The sequence below is a fragment of the Spea bombifrons genome, chromosome 1 (assembly GCF_027358695.1).
Source record: "Spea bombifrons isolate aSpeBom1 chromosome 1, aSpeBom1.2.pri, whole genome shotgun sequence".
Classification (NCBI taxonomy): domain Eukaryota; kingdom Metazoa; phylum Chordata; class Amphibia; order Anura; family Pelobatidae; genus Spea; species Spea bombifrons.
Window position 1 is genome coordinate 154,627,074 of NC_071087.1, and position 21,368 is coordinate 154,648,441.

Sequence of the window (21,368 nt, forward strand, 5' to 3'; positions counted from 1 at the left end):
CAGCGTATGGAGGCTATGTCAGCTCGGGGTACCTCCGTGGTGTAAATGGGCCACACATTGCTGGATAGAATGCTCAGGGCCCCGTATTCCATCAAAAAGACTACCCATGTACCATAGTTTTAAGTTTAGCCCATCCCACTCCTGCTTTTGCCCTGCCCATATTAACCCCCCTTTATACCCACATACTCTTATGCCACACCCACATTATACCTTTTCCCCTCCTCTTTCATTTCCAAGTGCGCAGGGCTCCAAGGGTCGTCATGCCTAGAGGTCCCCAGGATGTCACTATGGCCCTCGCAGCATTTAACATTCAATAAGCCACCCAGGTGAGCTGCATTGCAACGGCCCCCAAGCTTTATGGAATGCCTTAATTTAAATTTCCCATTGTGAGCTGTATTCTTTACACGTTGATTTCTACAGAAACGTGGAACTATAAGAAGTAGTAGGTCTGGAGTCAGGAATGACTTGCATGAATAACACACTGTCATCCCGACTCCTCCTCTAACTCTCAAGTGAAATCCACAAGGGGAAACACAGGACCTTCAGTCCGCTACACTGCAGCCTCTAATATGATTATTCATACCCTGCAAAACATTCACCTTCTTGTAGGCATTCCTTTCGGAAACAAAGCCAAGTTTTTGTTTTTGTTTACTTGTTTTTCTTGTCGTTGCTTCAAAAATTCCCCTTTGGGGTTTTTTGTTTTTTTTTTAATTATAATTTTTTTATTTTTTATTTTTTTTTTTTATTTTTTTTTTTTAATCCCCTTTAGCGTAGCGACAGAGAAAGTCTTAAGTCACTCACTTGGTTTTTCATTCCAAATTCATTACACAAGAGTGTGAAAAAAGTACTCGTAAAGAATTTTCCACATGGATACCCTGAACAGCAGTGCAGCACGCAGTAATTCCATTCTGCACACTGAAACATACCAGAAGCCGCAGGGAATCCAAGCCAGTCCAGTGAGTAAATTCACTGATTTTTTTTTTTTCCTTTAAAAAAATAAATAATAAATCAATAAGAAATAGATGAATTAACCCTTTGAGTGGCAGAGGGCTTGAGCTAAACCATGCACAGCTCACCCCATCCCTTGGTACTTAAACACAACTTTCTATGAAACACTTAAAAGGAATCTTCTCTCGGTTTATTATTATTATTATTATTTATATAGCGCCAACAATGTACTCAGCACTTCTTACAACACATATATTCAAAGGGTCTGACAAAACTAGAACTAACAGAGTAAGACAAACCAGTACATTAGGTAAAGGGGGTCCTACTCGCAAGCTTATAATCTACCAAAAAAAAAAAGACATATAGAGCACGATTTGCTTAACCTTACCTTTTTACAACTGAAGTGCATGAATTAGCAATATACATGACATGACATAAATTGAGCAGGGAATTGATAAATAAAAAAATAGCAAATTCAATTATTATTAATATGCCGATAAATATATTATTTCAAATATATATGCTTTACATCAGTTTATGACCTTCCCGGTAGCGATGTACGCTTCGGTTTCTGCATTCATGCATATTGACTTTTTTTTTTTCAATTTAAAAAAAAATAAAATAATAATATCTCGTATTTAAATCAATATTATTTATAGTAAAGTACATTTTGTTCGTGCATATTAGAATAGCCAGTCTTTTTTTTTCTCCAATATTATTTGATATTCCTAGCTTTTTTTTTTTCTGTCTGCTTGAAACAATGCTGTGTGTTTTGCTGCTGGGGGTGTGTATGTATGTGTGTGTGTGTGTGTATGTGTGTGTGCAGCTTTAAGAAAGAGGCGTATGGCTGAGAAATGACGCAGGAATGTTAATGAGTAACTCTTGAAGAAAAAAAAAAAAGTCTTCCTCAGTGCACCATGTGTGGTAAGAGGGGCTTGGCTGCCACACTATTTAAACAGAGGAACAAGGGGAATCATTAAGATCAAACAGAAGATGCTCCATCACTGAGAGAGAGGGAGAGAAAGAGAGAGAGAGAGAGTGCAGGCTGTTACCTTAGAGAACCTTAAACAATAAGGGGGGCAAAAAAAACTGATTTAAGAAAATTATTTTTTGAAACTGAATCATAATAAGAGTTACATTTTGTAACAATTTTTTTTATTCTCTGTCTAGGACGTACAGAGCGGCTAGATTCAGGAATCCCCAGGGGATAGGTACAGGATTAACATTATTTTGATTTTTTTTTTCTTTAAGGATGTCCTCTTTCCCATTGTTTAGCGTTTTTTTGGTGACTTTGCTTGTTTTAACAGAAAGCAACCCACTGGATGAAGACGATATAAGCATGTTAGTGATTTTGCCCAAGGATAATTCCTATATGTTTTCAATTAATAGGGTTGAACCTGCTATTGCATATGCCCTGAAATCCATAAAGGAGAACGATACGTTACTGCCAGGAGTACATTTCAATGTCACGTATAAGAACTCCGATTGCGGGAACATGGCATTGTTCAGCCTTGTAGACACGGCGTTACATCTGCAGAAACCCGACGTGATCCTTGGTCCCGTGTGTGAGTATGCTGCGGCCCCCGTGGCCAGGCTGGCCTCACATTGGAATATTCCCATGATTTCGGCCGGCGCGCTTGCAGCAGCTTTCACGCACAAGGCTGAAGAATACGCGCATCTCACCAGAGTGTCACCTGCTTACTCCAAGATGGGCGAGATGTTCCTTGCCATGTTCAAATACCACCAGTGGGACAGGGCAATGCTCCTCTACAGCGACGACAACATGGAACGCAACTGCTACTTCACCATGGAAGGGGTTCACCTTAGCTTTAAGGAGGAAGGTTATTCCATGTCAGTCCAGAACTTCGATGACACAAAACACGTGGATGCAGAAGAAATCGTGCGCTCCATAAAGAGTAAAGAGGAAAGAGGTAAGTGGAAGCCGGTGTTACGATGCATGGGTAGGGGGAATAGCCTGGAGCTTGACTTAATAACTGTATCTGTTAACTAGAGAAGCGGAAAAAAACGCATAACAATATTTATTATAGGAAACCCTTCGATTAACTTCCCTTTACTGGCTTTTCCCCTTTGTGTCCGTAACATTTCGGAGGTAACGCGTGTTAACTGTTACCAGCCGAGTAAATGGATTATTAACCCTTTACTTGCGCTGCCCACGGCTCTGGTATTCAGGAGGCTAAATATAATTGAATATGAGTGGAGTTGTAATGGTTTTTTGACCATAAACGCATAAAAAGGAGATCCTTTTAATTAGGGAAGTATTGACAGGGGTGAGTTGGAAAGGGGGGTCCTTGCTGCTGGATGTAGAAAAGAAATACCAAGTTACTTTCGGTAATTGGAGCTGTCAGATACCCACCGGGAGCTGAGTTTTTAATAGAGGATTAGGCGCAAGATATTACAGGACAAAAAAAATCCCAAAATGCTCCAGGCGTTTCTGTAATGTGAGCTACTGAGGTCTGCCCAAAAATGACAAATAAACACAAACCCTATTAAATGATCCAGATAAGATGACATGCGATTGCTGGAAAGGTAATTAACTCTTTAGTGCCCAAATACTTTAAAAAAATGTCTTAATGCTCACAAATTCTGGCACATGTTTTGTATTTATCTCCTTTCGGCGATCGGGGATTTTCCTAACAACAAGCTGAATGTCCCAGCTTTTTAGAATTAACCTCTTCAGTGCCTAAAGGGGGGGAGCACTGTGCCCCTAGCATTGAAAGGGTTTCGGAGACTCAGAATCTAGCTGGTGGACAATGCCACAGTGTTACATGTTACCGGTGGCTGGGGTTGACCAAGGCGAAGGTTGAAAAACACTGTGCCAGACAGGATCTGGATAAGGTGCCACATTTTAGTGTATTATTATTCATTTTAACGGTCTTAGTTATTCGCCTCATTGAACATGAATACTAAGCACTGTAGTTTGCCCCTTCATGTCTGTGGAGCTACAGTCAGGCAACAAGTTTAACTCTATTATTGATACATTCAACGGATCCTTAAAGCAACTTCCATTGCTCAGTCCTCAGACACACATGGGTTAAAATGTCCCTTGCTCATGACGTACCCACAAACATACCCGTCGGTGAAATAACAGGTTCAGTAAGGTGGATCTTTTACCATGCTTGTATTATTTGTTCACAGCCCAGTAACACGGTTATTTCTCGCAAACTTCTTTTCGTAGCAAGTGCCAGTGAGATGTGAGAAACGTTGTTCTGTAATACACTGCACACGGCATTGAATGGGTTAATGCATGCACATACCTGCTATCTCTTTAAATGAGCTGACCCTGGGACCCTTCAGAATGTTAACCTTGTATTAGACTTCACAAAAACTTTATGCGGACCCTCTCCAGAAAGGGCTCTGATATCAATCCCTCTGGAAACCTTTGATATACACACCTGCATTCAAGCAGGGACTATCATACTTCTAAGAAAACTGTCCATTTGAATGCTGAGATATACAATACGAAAGGGGTCAACTGCAGACAGCATGACCCTGACAATGTGGCTATTTATCTCAAGACCCCCCAATTCCAAAGTAAAGCCTCAAACATGCTCATACAGGTGCACCATATGGTAAAGTATTAGGGCAGCGAGGTAAAACTAATGTAAAGTAAATGTGCCTCCCCTATTGTTAATCGCATTCCTGTGATTCCAATCTGTCGCATTCCTGTTCTCCGCACTCAAACTATAGGAGAAGGAGTTGGAAGTTGCAGTTCACACCGTAGGACAATGCATATGATGTGTTCAGCACAAACAAGCAACGTCGTAATTTAGGATGTAATAAGAGATAAGTCCAACATTTTCAACCCTGGCTAGCTGGTTACCCATACTCAATCGAGAGCACGACTCCTCTTTTATAATTTGGCACTCTCCAGAAGAGGTGTGTTTTTTTTATTTATTTTTTATTATTATTTTATTAGCATCGCCTGCCCTCCTGGCACTGAAAGGGTTATTCATTTACCCAAAGCGCTAACTAGAAAGCAAAGTGATATCTAAGGTCATGGATTTAAAAAAAAAAAAAATAGATCCACTCTTTCTGACTCAGTGTTGTTACCAATTTAGTTACTCCCTGGTCTGTATCTGAATTCGTAAGCATTTGCCAACACATTCAGTCTCTAGTTAACCTTTTAGCTGCCGCTTCGCACCATGATATCAGCGCGTTGGAAAGAGATGACTGAAGGGATTAAGAGCCCTTCTAAAAATATGCGGCTAATCCATTTCTCTTTTTAAGTTACAGGATGTATGTAAGCATATACATAAACATACATACGTCTGTCCAAACAGAATTATTTATCTTCATGGTTGGAATGTCCCTCCAGCAGTGAAAGATTAAATCAAATCCAATTTACATTATTTCATGGGAAGTTATTCAATTTGCGCTCCAGTTCCTCTGTATTTGGCGTAGGTCCAGGGGAACCCTAACAGGACACTCTCCTTGACAAATTTCATTTTCTTGTAACTTTGTTCAAAATGCGATTACATCACCCATTTTCTGATGTATTCCCAACCGGCTTAACTGATCTGACAGATGGAATAAAACTTTAGGGGGTTAATATATATTTCTAATTAAAAAAATAATATATATATATATATATATATATATATATAATTATGTAAATAATAAATTTATTATAAATAAAATTATAAAGTGGGCATTAAACAAGTTCTTAAGTCACGTAAAGACGTCTATTAAGATCTGTGTTATGTGTCAGGTTACACGCTATTAGTAGTGTAGCTTCCCTCGTTTTTTTTTTTTTGCCCCAATCATTTAAAACCCTAAAAATCCACGTTTTACGTATGAGCTCTAACTGGCCCAGGGAGACGTCCTCTGCGGGGGTGACTGGGGTGAATGAAGTGGTTTAAAACTAGATCATATAACGGGGCAGCAAAAGTCACCCACTTCTACAAGGAGAGGGTGCTAATGCGCCAGGCGTGAGATTAGCTCCAGAAATAGACACGGACTGTCATGAGCAGGAAATACATTGAAGAACGATAAAGAAGGAACGGGAAGACTGGACGGCCAAGTGGTTTATTAATTACAATGCACATTTCTATCATTATCTAACAGCCACGGTATTATTCGCACTCACGGATGTATCTGGAGGCCCATTCTCTTTAAACGCACCCAATAAAACTTCTCGATGTGCCGCTAATCACTCTGGTTATACTACTATTATCACTTCATACATTCCAGTACTTCCTGCCTTTGAGGAATTTCTGAAAATCTTATTATACTCCGGCATAGATGAAAATGTGCTTTCTTTTTAACCCGTTCTAGTCGCCCTACTCCAAGGGTAGCAAGCAGATCTTTGTTCTAAAACTCCTATCATGCACACTTCGTTGTATGCTGGCTGGGATTTATAGGTATACCCACTACCTGCCGATCTATCCACCACCTGCCGATCTATCCACTACCCACCGATCTACCCACCACCCGCTGCTCTACCCACCACCCGCCGATCTACCCACCACCCGCCGATCTATCTCCCACCCGCTGATCTATCCACCACCCGCCAATCTATCTCCCACCCGCTGATCTACCCACTACCTGCCGATCTATCCACCACCCGCCGATCTATCTCCCACCCGCTGATCTATCCACCACCCGCCGATCTATCTCCCACCCGCTGATCTATCCACCACCCGCCGATCTATCTCCCACCCGCTGATCTATCCACCACCCGCCGATCTACATCCCACCCGCTGATCTACCCACCACCTGCCGATCTACCCACCACCCGCCGATCTAGCTCCCACCCGCCGATCTATCTCCCACCCGCTGATCTATCCACCACCCGCCAATCTATCTCCCACCCGCTGATCTACCCACTACCTGCCGATCGATCCACCACCCGCCGATCTATCTCCCACCCGCTGATCTATCCACCACCCGCCGATCTATCTCCCACCCGCTGATCTATCTCCCACCCGCTGATCTATCCACCACCCGCCGATCTACATCCCACCCGCCGATCTATCCACCACCCGCCGATCTATCTCCCACCCGCTGATCTATCCACCACCCGCCGATCTATCTCCCACCCGCCAATCTATCTCCCACCCGCTGATCTATCCACCACCCGCCGATCTACATCCCACCCGCCGATCTATCCACCACCCGCCGATCTATCTCCCACCCGCCGATCTACCCACCACCCGCCGATCTATCTCCCACCCGCTGATCTACCCACTACCCGCCGATCTATCCACTACCCGCTGATCTACCCACTACCCACTGTTCTACCCCCTACCCGCTGATCTATGAAAAATGAGATGTCACATTCTAAATCCTCATATTTTCAAATATATTTCACTGATCATTATACTCAATAAGCTATTGCTATTGTCCGTATGTATATTAAATGCCAGTCAGAGCTTGTTTTTTTCAGGGAACTTGGATGTTTCAAGGTGATCTCAAGGAGCTGAAATGTTCAGCTAGGCTGCAGACTCCCTCTTTAGTGAATACACTCCAAATAATACCTAATATCTAATGACACGGAGACACACTGGGATCCAAGCTCCAACCTGCGGAGGGTATCTCTGCTCCTGTCAGTCAAGGCTGTGGCTGCTGGACCCTGTGACAGTAATCATGAGCCCTGCCTTTTCCTTACAAGCGGAGAGCCATGCAGCTTCCGCACTTACTGACTGTAACGTGTGCGTGAAAAAGCTTCTTAGCGGCAGATCCTGTCATGTGACAGGAAGTGAAAGGCTACCACTGCCAACACTGATCAAACTCTAGGAATGGACACTAAAAAATGTACACTTTTCTGCCATTGTTAATCAATTCCTGAATTATAGAAGTCTAGCCTACGGATTTAAAATAATTCCGAACTAGCAAGGTGCATTTATGTTATATTCGGACTTCACACCTTCTCTAAGTGGGCATTATCGCCCACATCATCAAGTCCCCCTATATTGTAAGATCCTTACCTTTTGTTTCTGTCAGTCGAACTGTGATGAGCTACGGGTTATGTCCTAATTACCCATTATACAGCGCTGCGGAATTTGATGGCGCTGTATAAATAATTAATAACAATATTAATCCCTTTGGTTAATGCTGTCTTCTAAACTATGCACCAAAGACAATGGATTATCAGGCAGCTAAAGCGGCGGCTATTCTTAAAGATACAGTCTGGCCATCCTATGCACATTAACGTATATGATAGTTGAGTATTCCCTTTAAATAATCATTTTATTTTCTCCTGCAAATGCATGGCGGGATTCTCCAGAATCCCCCCATATTCACTTGCTCCTTTGCCCATTAGTTAGCTAGCAGAGCTGCGGAATATGATGGTGCTGTATAAATCAATAAATAATAATAATTCACCGTTCTAGAAATCCAGACTTGGGAAAAATATATGACTCTTTAAAGTGTTTAACCTTTTAAACCAATATAGAGATAGAGATCAACTGATTAGAAGCAGGGATTAGTATTCTGTCTTCTGTTCCATTGAATAATGTGATTGATTATGGTTCTGTTCTCCGGGGTCAAAGGGTCCTTCTCCACTATTGTGTGTCTTATTTATGCGATTTTAATTGTTGTAAAATGAATGCCATCTCCCATCCCAGCATGTTGTACAAGACATGACATGACAGAGATATATGGGAAGCAGGGCTCTTTGATCTCACAGAAAAGTACTTTTTGGTGTGAAACATCTGTCAAATGCAAGCTTTCCGCAATCACATCTAGATGAGTTATATCCATTTGTTTCTACATTTATCAAACTATAATACTGCCAATAGTAGTTTGCAGTTAGCTTTAGGTACATGTAGAACTATAATATGTTTATTAAACTCACATTTAATGGTTTAATAAGCAGAGTTTAATAACCGTGTTCTAACCTGTTAGAACAGAATTCTTTAGGGTCATGTTTCTCCTCTTCTGAAAAATGCAGTGGGTTTCTCCATGGCAGGCATTTATTAACTGTCCCATTTTCCCCAGTATGTATTTATATTGAACTGACAGACTAGATGGGCTGAATAGTACTTATCTACCATCAAATTCTATGTCCCCTCTTCAGGGCTGTAACTACCCAGGAGGTGCAAGGTGAGGGGTGCATTTGAGCCTCCCGTTGGCTATGCACCCAGCACCCCTGCTTCCTAAAGCTGGTATGATGTCAGCTAATGATGGGACTTCCAACCCTACCCCAGGTGCCAAGGGCAATAGTTACCACTCTGCCTCTTTTAACTCTCTAGTTACATGATGCACCTGTGTCCCTAACTGGTAGTGCAGACAGATGTGAAGACTCAAGAAAGCAAAGCTCAGGTGGTCTACATGGGTAATGATGCTATGAACTCTTTTCTCAAACTTATTGGTTGACTTTGAGACATGTATTGAACCTGATACATTATTTACATGGCTGAGATGGCCCTATGTAGGCTGACTGACAAACCAATCCATCCATCTGTTGGCTGCTAATCATGGTCTCCTTCTTCTCCATCCATGGACACTTGCTCCAATCTAAGTTGCTGGGGGGAGAACTAGCCTATTTCAACACCTAGGCTTTTGAGCGTTAAAGTAATTTAAGCCAAAATTATAATTTTATTTTGTAATGAGTTTTGGAGTCTGTTGCATTTTGGTGCATGCAAATTGGAGCTCGCATTCTTTCATTACCTCGGTTAGAAAGTTAGACTTCAGTCAAGCAGCAGCCGATTGCATCAATGCAAAACATCCGTGTTCACATAGCACACATCTGATTGGCTGCTGCAATGCCTGTTGATTAGAATGGAAGTTCTGCTGAGCGTGTGAATGAAGCATACCGCTGTATGCTCCCTGCTTCCAGTAGAAGCAGCTGGGGATGAATTAAATGAGACAGACATTTTATTTTCTAAATCCAATAAATAAATAATGTCTGCATCAACTTGCATGCAGTCAAATGCGCTGGAATACACCCCAATGTGCATTTACAAGGAAAATGGGTCTGGAAATGCCATTTGCTTCTGAATATTTAAAGAAAATGGCTCTTGTCGGGTTTAATGTATATACTAGCACAGCACTTGCATGCAAATCTTTGGAAATATCAGTCTTGGAACAGGTGCAATCTCACCAATGTTATCTCAGTCTGCTGATTACATGTAAGCGTTGGCCCGACACTAATGATTATTAGCTACCTTTAGACCTAAGAAGGCATTAATTCGTATAATCAAGAAATATGCAGTCTTTATAACATGATTTAGTGCACAAATGGATGACACACAGGAATTGGTCGATATTTTAATGCATACAAAGTATGTATATAAAAATATACACTCACAGGCCCATCTACATTCTACAAGAGGAAATCACCAGGATTCCTCAGCAGCATAACTCAATTCTTCTAATAACCAGGGAATTCATCATATTCTGCCCGATTAATCATTCTCCACCATATCTCATTCTGATGTAGTACAAGCAGTATATTATGGAGGTTACCAATTATACCAGGGTTTTTTTTTGTTTTGTTTCTTTTTCTCATTTGAGGATTATTTGGTCAGTGACAATAAATGTAATTCTTGCTCTCTCCTTATTGGCTGTTTTTTTTAGCTTTGATTTTAATTGCACCGGGATGTTGTCTGTGATTCTCTGCCACTCTCATTATAATGAGAGTGGCAGAGAATCACAGACAACATCCCGGCTTTCTCTAAACGGCAGGTCTCTGTGTATAATTAGGGGGGGCAGATTGCCTAATCTCGTAGTTTTTACAGAGAGCAGGAATGGCTGACGTGGACTCAAATGGGCTCAAGCCCAGCACTTAACTCGCTATAGGCTACTGAGCTCGGCCTAGGAGGAGAGGGAGTCTGAGTGGAACCAGCTAAAGTGTCTCCTTGCTTCTGTATTTTGGTCCTTGTGCTCATGAGCTCATTGAAGACATCTAGGGTGTCTTCATGGTGCTCACTGTGCATGAAGATACCCTGTCTTCATTTATAACTGAAAAAACAGGCTGGGAAATCTTCTAACTTTTCCAGAGACTAGAGCGGGTTGATGTCTGCTCAAGCCCAACACCTACCTTGGTCTGGGCTACTGGGCTTCGCCTTGGAAGAAAGAGAGTCTGAACCGAGCGGACTTAAATTACTTCGGTATTTTGATACTCGTGCTCATCTCCACTTGTCTTGAAGCTACTGTCTGTGTTTCCTATTATTATTAAAAAACATATTTGAACACTTGACTGACCCCTTCATCCTTCTTTAAAGGACAACAGATTGAGCACAAAATGAAATAGCTAAAAAAAAGTTTTAGATAAAGCTTTGGGGCTAATGTGCGAAATGGGAAGAGATAAGGTTATCACATTATACACATTGCTTCCACTAGTATCTTAAATATTAGCTGGAATAACAGAAACTCCTTCTGGCTCCTCTAATAAAGCGATGAAGATTATTGTTTTGGATCATGTCATATTCCCGCTGAGCGCTTATCCTATGTACTGTAGATAGCAGGAACTTGAAGTTCTTGTACTTTTTGGCTTGTACATCTGAGTTTCTGAATCCCAAATCATTGTTGATATGGATACACACCTATATCGAAATGAGGTCACTGGAACATCCTGCATTATGCGATCTTAAGTAAATACAGAAGCTTCTATGATTTCTACGCACAAACAAGTTGAAAACACGAACTATTATCTTTTTACTAAACATTAGACTGCAAAATAACCGCTGAGCTGCAATATTTGCTACCGACAGCTGCCATTTCTAAAGTAAGGTTACAGTGAGCTTGTTTTTGTATTAGACCTCATATGAGATTATTTGTTATAATGTGTTTAGCTGAGATTTCACAAACGTTTATATATATATATATATATATATATATATATACCCAGGGAGAGCTTGGGAATTAAAATCTGCCCCGACACTCTAAGGCCGGTGGCCGCCTGCTGGATACAAGTATATCGCTTTAATTCCTATGACGGAGGTGCTGCAGGTTAAGGAACGATCCTTGAATCCCAATGTATAACTCAATAAAAAAGAAAAAAAATAAGGACGGTCTTTTTAAATAAAAAGATTCATTTATTGTGCCAGCGTTTCAACCACAAACTGCCTTCTTCAGTGCGAAACATACAGGTTTGTGGCTGAGACAGTATTTTTTTGTGCAATTTATGTTTCTATTATGAGCAATTCTGATGCAGAACGTGCAGGATCATGGATTGCTGTTGCGATTTCATCATTTCAAGCACTTTGCCCCAGGATGGATCATTATGCACAAATATAGAATAATCCATAGAGTAAAATGTAATAAAAATGATATCTTGGAAGTCACGCATAATCCAGGGGAATTTCCACAGTAAAGTACATTATTTAAGTATACACCCAGTAATGTTAAAATAAATTATTATTTATATTTACGGTGTATATATATATATATTTTATATATATATATATATATATATATATATATATATATATATATATATATATATATATATATATATATTCGACCAATAAGATCCAAGAAGTGTGGCTGAACTTTTAAACAGAAGACAAATTGTCCACATCTTTCATGTTTCCTACACAACGGAACTCTGTCAAGGTCCATGGGAGAACGGTGGTTAGCGGTTCTCTGTTTAATGGAGTATTCACTTTGTTGGACGTGGCCACTTTTTGACCCTGCCCATAGGCATTCCAGTGCTAAAAGGGTTAAGTATGAAAAGACGTCCCTAGCTGTTAGATTAGATAAGAGACAATGCGTCAAAGTACTTTCTCCATTGATCAAATGTAGGCAAGGCATTCTTAATTGCGCGCCCCTTGACCCTATTTATGAGAAAGTTCTCATACTGCCCAGGGCAAAACTCTTTAGCGAGGAGGGCCTTTTAATAATGGCTCGATTTCAGCCACAGGAACAAGCTGCATTTCATGGCACACAGAACAATAGCGCATGTTATATCAGGAAGAATTACGGAGCTCCTCAAAACTACAATAGCAGATTCTTCATTGCCAAACAACCATATTTTCTGTAAAAGTTTGTATTCCAAGTAAGTTAAAATATGCATAAAACTGCAGAAAATGCATAGATTTGATAAATACCCCATAACAACAAGTAGCGGAGATGTCTATACATTTACAAATATTTCCAAAAAATTATTCCAATACTTTTTGTGTTTGAAGTTAAAAAATACTTAAACACTGTCCTAAAAGTACATGCTTTTGTTACAAAATAGAATATCAGGATCTGTTACCCTCACAATGGTTCCATCTCGGATTTTTTTTGCACTGAACTAAAATAGGGTTTATGATTGGAGTTTCAAGTACTAGTCAATAACTCCAACGAGAATAGTTGTACTGTTCAATAAAGAAAACAGGTTTTAGTAGCCAATGCCAATAGCATTTCTGGTTTAAATTGCCTCTGACCTACACCATGGCCTCACTGTGCGCATGGGCACTGAAACAAGTCCAAGACAAGCTGATGATGAACAGTCCATCCCAGCCGGAAGGCCTTTTTGTTACATTGCATTTTATTTATTCAGCAGATTCCATAGGAATTCTCAAAATTCAAAAAATAAAGTTAAAATATGTCCAATTTAATCAAGGATATTTACAATGATAGATATAGTAGAAAAATTAAGTTTTTTTTCCCCAAGGACTATATTTAATATATATATATATATATATATATCAGTCACAATTCATCAAAGATATAACCGTGTCACATATTGGTGGTGCCACAGAAGATGTGGGCATGATCCGTACAAGTTTAGGATTTGGTTCTTGTACAATTTGGTTCTTGTGACCTCATCTACGCATTCTCTTCTATGTTTAGTTTAAAAAGTGTCTTGGTATATAGAGCTTTCTGGCTTTACCTCAACCCTTGTGAAACTCATTAAATAATGGACTCAAAGTGGTCATTATGAAGAATAATTTTCCAAATGGCAGATGGTCTTGCACACATTGCAAAATTCAGCCTTTTCATATTTTGACATATACATTGGGAAAAAAAACATACTGGACATCAGTTTCAGGTTTATACAGAACAGCTTCCCAACATAATGTACAACATCGAGGCTACTGTCTTATCGTTGTCTTCAATTTTAGAACCATACTGGGCTTAACACTCCACTGCTCCTGAAATGATGCTTGAGACGCAAACATACTCTCACTAATCTTTTTATACGTGCTTGTACCCAACAAGATCTGGGTAATAGTTACTAATGTCCCGGTCACTCAATGGATAGTTTTTAGGATCTCCCTTGAAGACTGCAGGAGGTTGAGAAAGTCTTAAGTGTTGAAGGATTCTTGAGGGCTGGCGATGAGGAACTATGTGTCTTTCTATGTGATTACCAACTATCTGAGTACTTAATGTAACAGGGCTATGTGATAAGCTGAACGTGATTCAGTTGTATTTATTCTTAGTTACGCATAACTATGATGTGATAAATAACAATGCTTTACTTTTTGACATCCACTCATTTGCGACAGATGCCCAAGCAGTTGGACATCTCAGATATGTACTAGAACATGAAGTAGAAAATTAAATGTTGGCAGTGTTTCCCAAGAAGTCATTTTTTTGTCACGTCTACCAACGCTGTGGATGAGTTGTAAGCATTAATCAGCAGATCCTCTCACCTATAAACGTTCTGTATCCTAGATATGTCATACCGTGGTTAGTTTAGTGTCTTTTTTTTACTGCAGTGTTCCAGACAATCAAATTGTTTTATTTACTAAATTCACTAACTTGACATTTAAGAAACCCAAAAATGTTTAACAAAACTGTGAACATTTTACAAATATTAATTTTGAGCTCCTTAGAAGGGTGTTCGTTCTGGACAGAAGCCCTATTTGCCTTTTTAAAACAAAATCTGAATAGTGTGGTTGCATTATGTTCTGTGCTTTCAAGCTTCATAAATGGTTTATGTCAACTTGATATCTTTGTTTTTCTTTCCTTCTCTATCAGTGGTGATAATGTGTGCCAGGGGAGACACTGTCAGGAACATCATGTTAGCCGCACATCGGCAAGGAATGACAAGCTGTAACTACGTCTATTTCAACATCGAGCTCTTTAACAGCTCAACCTATGGTAAGCATATTTGGGTTAAAAAAAAAAATCTGAATCTTCAGTATAATATAAAATACAATCTATAATAATCCAAGGCATTGATTGTTCAGGGAAAAAGTTGCCCCAAATTAATGGGGAATATTAAAAAATATAAAAACGTAAGGGTTGTCACACCGGAAGCATGCTAATCTTAACCTCAGTATCTCTTAACTCAATTGTACATTTGGACTTCGTTGGATCTTTTGGTAACCTGGCTCAATGCAGGGTTTGTTTCGAGTTGCTTAGTGAAGCAATGCATGGTAGGAACCTGATGTTACCAGGTTAATGGTGAAATGATGTGTTGTTAAGGTCTAGACTCGATCTTCTTTGAAATCAACATGGAGTCAGTGGGCTTGAGCTTAGTTCCTGGCTTGGCCCATCATGGTGCAAAGGGACAGGGTTTTCTTTATCATGGGGCAAAAAGAGGCAGCTGCCCAAGGCCAAGTAAGGACCCTGAGGAGTTCTCCATTGGGTCTGCTCCACGGCCTTCAGGAACACCTCTCCAAGAGTACTCCTTGCTCACAACCTAATGGTGGACAGTACTGGTATATGACAAAATATTCCCGTGCCCAGCATCAGGCACCACACAGAACATGAGGAACGGCTAATATTGAAGAAAATACATTCTCTAAGAAGCTTTCTCTACCAAGTAAAGCAAGGATAGCCACACAGTTGAGAAATGTGGCATTCAGAATTATAGTCATTCAATGATTTGATGTTGATAGATCCTAGAAACAGAAAGAATTTGACATCCATCCAATCTAGTTTCCCCATATTCAACTTCTGTAAAAACCTTAGTGGGTCTTTGGTCTTGTATTAGATTCAGGATTACCATATGCCTTTCCCTAATTATCTTACTGAGACCACCCTTTCAATGATGTTACTTACATTCCATCTGATAGTTCTAGACTTAAATGAGACCCCTGGTATTTTTTTTTCTAAAATCTGTCCCAATAAACAAGCAGAAGATAAAAAAGAAATACTGTCAGTAATTAATTACGGAGAGATTATGATGAAAAAACATTCTGCTATTTGCTATGGTTACTGCGTCACTTTAACCTCTCTGTACCCCATTTCTTTTTATGCATATGTATTGTACGCTTTCATAAAAAATAGATGGTTTTCCAGCAATTAACTAAACATAGCAAGGAAAGCAAAGGGGCGACTTCTCTCCAGCACAAGATCCTGTATTTTATTAAACCATTCGCTTGAAACGAAGGCTCACAAGGATGCCATTAATCTTTAATTGCCGTAACAGGTACTATGGAGATGCAAGGTTTTTTTTTTTTTTTAAATATGCCGCCTGATTACGTTCCAAGGACACTCTATTTAGTGACCTGTAAATAAGTCACAACGCTTTCAATAGCCAGCTGTTACTTGTATCTTATTTGCCAAACGTTCTGCTGAAAGGTTAAGCCCGATCCTGTTTTTATAGCCTTGTAAGTTGTCAGCAAAAAGAGCTTAATGTGATTTAACGAAGCCTGGGCGCTTTAAAAAACACTAACGTTCACGTCAATCATTAAAGTTGATGTGTCTTTGGCAACAAAAGTTTTGAAGTGTAAATTATTTTCAGTAACAATATATATTATATGGACAATCAGGAGACAAATAAAAAAACAGAAGGTGTGGAGACATGGGTAAGAGGTGTTTTAATTGGGGTTAAAATTGGTCACCCACAATAAGTGGCTGTTCCCTGTTGATTTTGCAGATAGTTCTATCATACCCTCCAAAATCTTTGGAGTCCTAGGAGAAATTAGGGGGGATACCGCCTGCACTGGCCAAATCAAGGCAGAATTTATTTGGGGGGAAGTTTCCCTATACTGACTACTCTATAAGTAGGCTCGAGATTGATGGAAGAGAACCCCTATTGTGTAGGTGATACACAAAAGTTATTTTCAACCATCCTGCCTCTCCATAGCTCCAAATTAAAGTGACCATGTGTCATAAATCACCGTGGAATACCTTTCTTGGCCAAAGTTTACATAAAGCAGTGCTTACATTTTTTTTACAATGTGTACAGTTTTTATATAGAGCATTTTTATATTTTTATATATGGAATGTAGCTTAATGTTTAAATTTTTTAAACTGAATATAGTTTCATAGAAGAATATAACGAATGAATAACATTTTATTGTACCCATTTTTATGTGTATCTGAGCTCTTTGGTCGCAGACAGTACGGGTGCCTGCAGTGTCCATTTCCATACGCGCTGGCTGATCCTTGCTTCAGGCCGTGAGGATCTAACAAAGCATTTTATATCTGTATATTTTACGTGTTCTAAACAAGTAGACCATTTCCAAAATAAAATCCCTGATTACTAACATTAATAACATTTCTTCATTCCTGATCTTTGTAAAAAAGGCTGACTACAAGCAGTCCAAAACCACCCACCCCCACCAGTGCCAAGTCAAAACACCCATTTAGCATAAGAATATAAAGTGACTTGTTTGTGTTTGTGAAATGTTATTCCCAGCAGAATTTAGGCATGACTCACCCACCATACCTCGCTGAATTGTTTAGCCAAAAAGTCTTTTTTTGAAAACATCGGCCTCTGTTTATTTCTGTCTGTTTTTACAAACATTAGATTTTGAGCAAAACTCTTGTTTTCAATTATAGAAGAACTAAAGGGTAGGTCCACGAAGGTACTCAATGTTTTGCACGTTCTTGCATTTTGAAATGACATTTGCAATCTGTTCGTATTTAGTAAGTGGTGGCCAACGATGCTATGTCTTCTTGCTGCCAATTAGGCATACCTCCAAAGTATCCCAGTTTACTCAGGACAGTCCCAATTTTCAGGCACTGTTCATCTAGCCTATGTAGCTTCCCCATTGTCCTGCTTCGAAGTCCCCTAACAGCCAAGGAGCAGCACAGATCTCCATTGCAGCCCTCACGTGGCCACCTTGAGGCGCTCTGCAGCTGAGCTCACAAGGTGGGCTCCCGCTTCTGGTCACACCGCTCCTGGTTCTGGTCAGCCCCCTGGGTCCGGCATTCTCCCTTCTCGTCTCTGGCCATACAGTCCAACATAGGTGTCCCTGCTGGACAGTTTTATTTTTGCGATGGTGACATTCATGTACCCATGAATAATTTTAATACAGGTTTGCAGGCCAACCAGTAAGATAATATTGTTGAGCGGTAAACCCAACTAAATATGACTGTGCCTGGGCAGATTTACTAACTGAAGAAAAACTAGGAACTCTCCGTTTTTGGTCTGCAAGCTTCAGAAATTGCAACAGATGTGTCCTTAACATATTGGCGAGAGAACGACATTGACGCATTTGATCCCAGTCCCTTTGAAGCATTGATCCCAGTCCCTTCTATTTCTTTTGGAGACAATATTGACTCCTTAACCTGGACACTCCTTTCTCCTCACCTCCCATAATGAGCAGGAGAGAGAGCTCTGGGGACACAGTCTTGATATGTCCCCAGGTACAAAAATACTACATTAGCCATTGGTCTAGCTGACCCATTATCTTACCCACGGTTATGCTGTAATGACACCCCCTCAGAACAATTAAAAAAATCATATATTTTACAAGCATTTTAACTTCATGACTCCAGTCCACTGTGGGATGAATCAACAACATCTCCATTGTATGCAAAAGGAAAGTAGTCTTCTTCAGTGATGTTAAGATGCTGCTAGTTCCTTATCAATATCCTGTCCTAAAGCTATCCTTACAATGGTTGCCTGAACCAATCATCACCAAACAGCGACTTAACAATAGGGCAGAGATAACTTAGTGGGGAGGAATAATCAATTAAATTCGATGATCCCAAAGTGTAAACCAGAATTTGTAAGACATATACATTTTCTATTTTACGCTGTAAACACGTGGGTTTATGTAGTGTATAGAACTGCTAAATGTAGGATTTAGTATCTATATAATATAATATGTAAATAATATGCAAACATTATAGAAACTATGCTTTATTTTGGCTGCATTGATAGGCTAATGACAGTCAAGCAAAACTATCAATTGTATTATATTTTTAAATTAAAATTATTTTTTATACTTTTAGATGAAATCTATCCATTTTTTTAAAAAATTCTTCTTCATCCAATTAACACAAACGGTTGTCTTTTTAATCTATTTGCCAATACAGTGCCGTTCTTCATTATAAAAAAAACTAGTAGTTTAATGAGAATCCGTCCTGTCTCATTGCAATATAATAATGATTTTTGCATTTGATTCTATATGTTTATTTCCACTGCTAATTCTTATTTTGAGGACACGCTGTTGAAAGGTCTGATTCTCCTTGCGTAGGTCAGACAGTACTCTCTCCTGTTCTAACCAGAAGGGGAGAGTAAAAGTCTGAAAAATGTGTTCTAAAAATATTATTTGTTTTTCCCCCAAATAAAATATGCCATTTACCTAGTACATAAGTATGTGGCCCCGACGTAACATGACTAAGGCAGAACGCCATTCATTGATAGTTAACTCTTTTGTAAATATTGAATAGAAAGTGGAAGAGAAAATATGTATGCATGTCATCTACTGTTTTAAAGAGGTATTTTCAAAAATAGCATCTGATTCTGTCCCCCCATTATACTAACCAAGATTTTTTTTTTTATTATTAAAAATAGTTAATTCAGGTCTTTGTTTTTTTTGTTTTTTTTTACCTTTAATTGCCATATCAACGAAAGCCATGAGGATTTTGACCCTACAAATATTGCATAGTAAAATACTTTATGACTGCTTCGATAGGCATTCTTTAACCCCTTAAGGACAATGGGCGGTGTCTAAACCCATTGAAAACGATGCATTTTGAGCCCGTACATGTACACGCTTTGTCATTATGGGGTTAAAAATAATTTTTTAAAAATTTATGAACCATTGGGAGATGCCGGAGCACCTCTGTGTTCTGATGATTCTTGCCACTGATTGGCTGTGTTCCACAAATGTGCACAAGGGGTCGCTTTAGACCCCCCGTGACGTTCTCTGAGCTAGTGTTGGAGCAGACTTGCAGGACCCCCCATGCATTTGCAAGGTGGGTATCGTGATAATCCCAGCTTCATATGGATGCCAAAGTAGCATTTCAGAAGATGATCGTAACACAGCCTCCACTAGCCACTCACTGCTTTGTAAGGGACTTGGCCTTAATCTAAGTTGCTAGAGGACATTCTATGTAAATCCCCTATAACAATCTAGTGTAAAAATCAAGATCAGTGGTGGGGGACTCACTCTCACCACCATCAGCCAACTGGCGGATAAGCATGCTAGGTTGATGTTTAAGAATTGGCACACTAGTCTAGCCGATTGACTCCACTCGCATTACAGTTCATGCTTCTGTGGTAATATATTCACCTTGTTTTTGAACCCTTCTAGCGCTTATTGCTCACTGGTCCAGCAAGGAGCTGTACGTTTTTTCATGTAAATATTTGAATTTTTCCTCTAGGAAATGGCTCATGGAAGAGAGGAGATAAGTACGACGCTGAAGCTAAACAAGCATACTCATCCCTTCAAACAGTTACACTACTCAGGACTGTGAAACCAGAGTTTGAGAAGTTTTCCATTGAGGTGAAGAGTTCGGTTGAAAAAATTGTACATAACGAAGACGACTACGTAAGTGCTTGACCACAAGCCCTGGTTCTGTAGCTGCCTATAAGACACTATATAGTTGAATGAAAGCTATACATGGAACATGCCTTTCTCCTGCGCTACTTATTTCCTGCAAAATCTTGTAATTTCTTGCTACGAACGTGTGCTAACGTGCTCAACAGTGGCTTCCACCATCTCAATAACCCCATTAGGATACATCATTGGGAACTCCTGGGGCTGTAGGTATCATAGCTGATTGGGGCTTCGGGGGGGATAATGAGTGGCATCACTCAGGGGGGTATCAAGATCAGATGGGTTCCTGAGGCAACACTGTTGCAAGGGACCTTCTCTAAGTAATTTTATATACATTCCCTTTTGAATAATTCCCTTTTTTCACACAAGTATCAGTCAGTAAAATCTAGCCCCATGTTCCAAAGCTCCAGTCAGTGGAATGTTGGGGATAGAAGGGGGGATTGCGGGAAAAGCTAAGGGGACTAACAGGCAAAACAAGCGTTTATTCCCACAAAGCTGCAAAAGAGTCAGTTATAACAGCTAACTAAATATCCAAATAAAAGAGGAGAAAGAACTTCACAGAAGAAACTATAAACAGAATTCTTTATTTATATCGTGGTCATTAAGCAGAGATACTGCTGTTTCACTTATGTGGTCAGTTGATATAAATAGATACAAAAAGGCATAATGCACGTGCAGACACATAGACCGATATAAATATAATCACATGTATTATTAATAATAATTCTAATATTGTTTTATATAGCACCATCAAATTCCGTAGCGCTGTACAATGGGGTAGACAGGACATAACAAGTAGTATATAACATAACAATTTGACTTACACAAACA

General features: G+C 39.7%; 1 protein-coding gene across 1 annotated transcript in view; it reads left to right on the top strand.

Moving 5' to 3' along the window:
- The first annotated feature begins 1,722 nt into the window (after positions 1-1,722).
- The window catches only part of NPR3 (natriuretic peptide receptor 3), a 47,285-nt gene continuing 27,639 nt past the window's right edge, over positions 1,723-21,368 (top strand). The window contains exons 1-3 of the mRNA XM_053448149.1: positions 1,723-2,879; positions 14,827-14,949; positions 20,362-20,528. Coding sequence (XP_053304124.1) covers positions 2,201-2,879; positions 14,827-14,949; positions 20,362-20,528 — 969 coding nt within the window. The 5' untranslated portion in view covers positions 1,723-2,200. The remainder of the gene's footprint in view (positions 2,880-14,826; positions 14,950-20,361; positions 20,529-21,368) is intronic.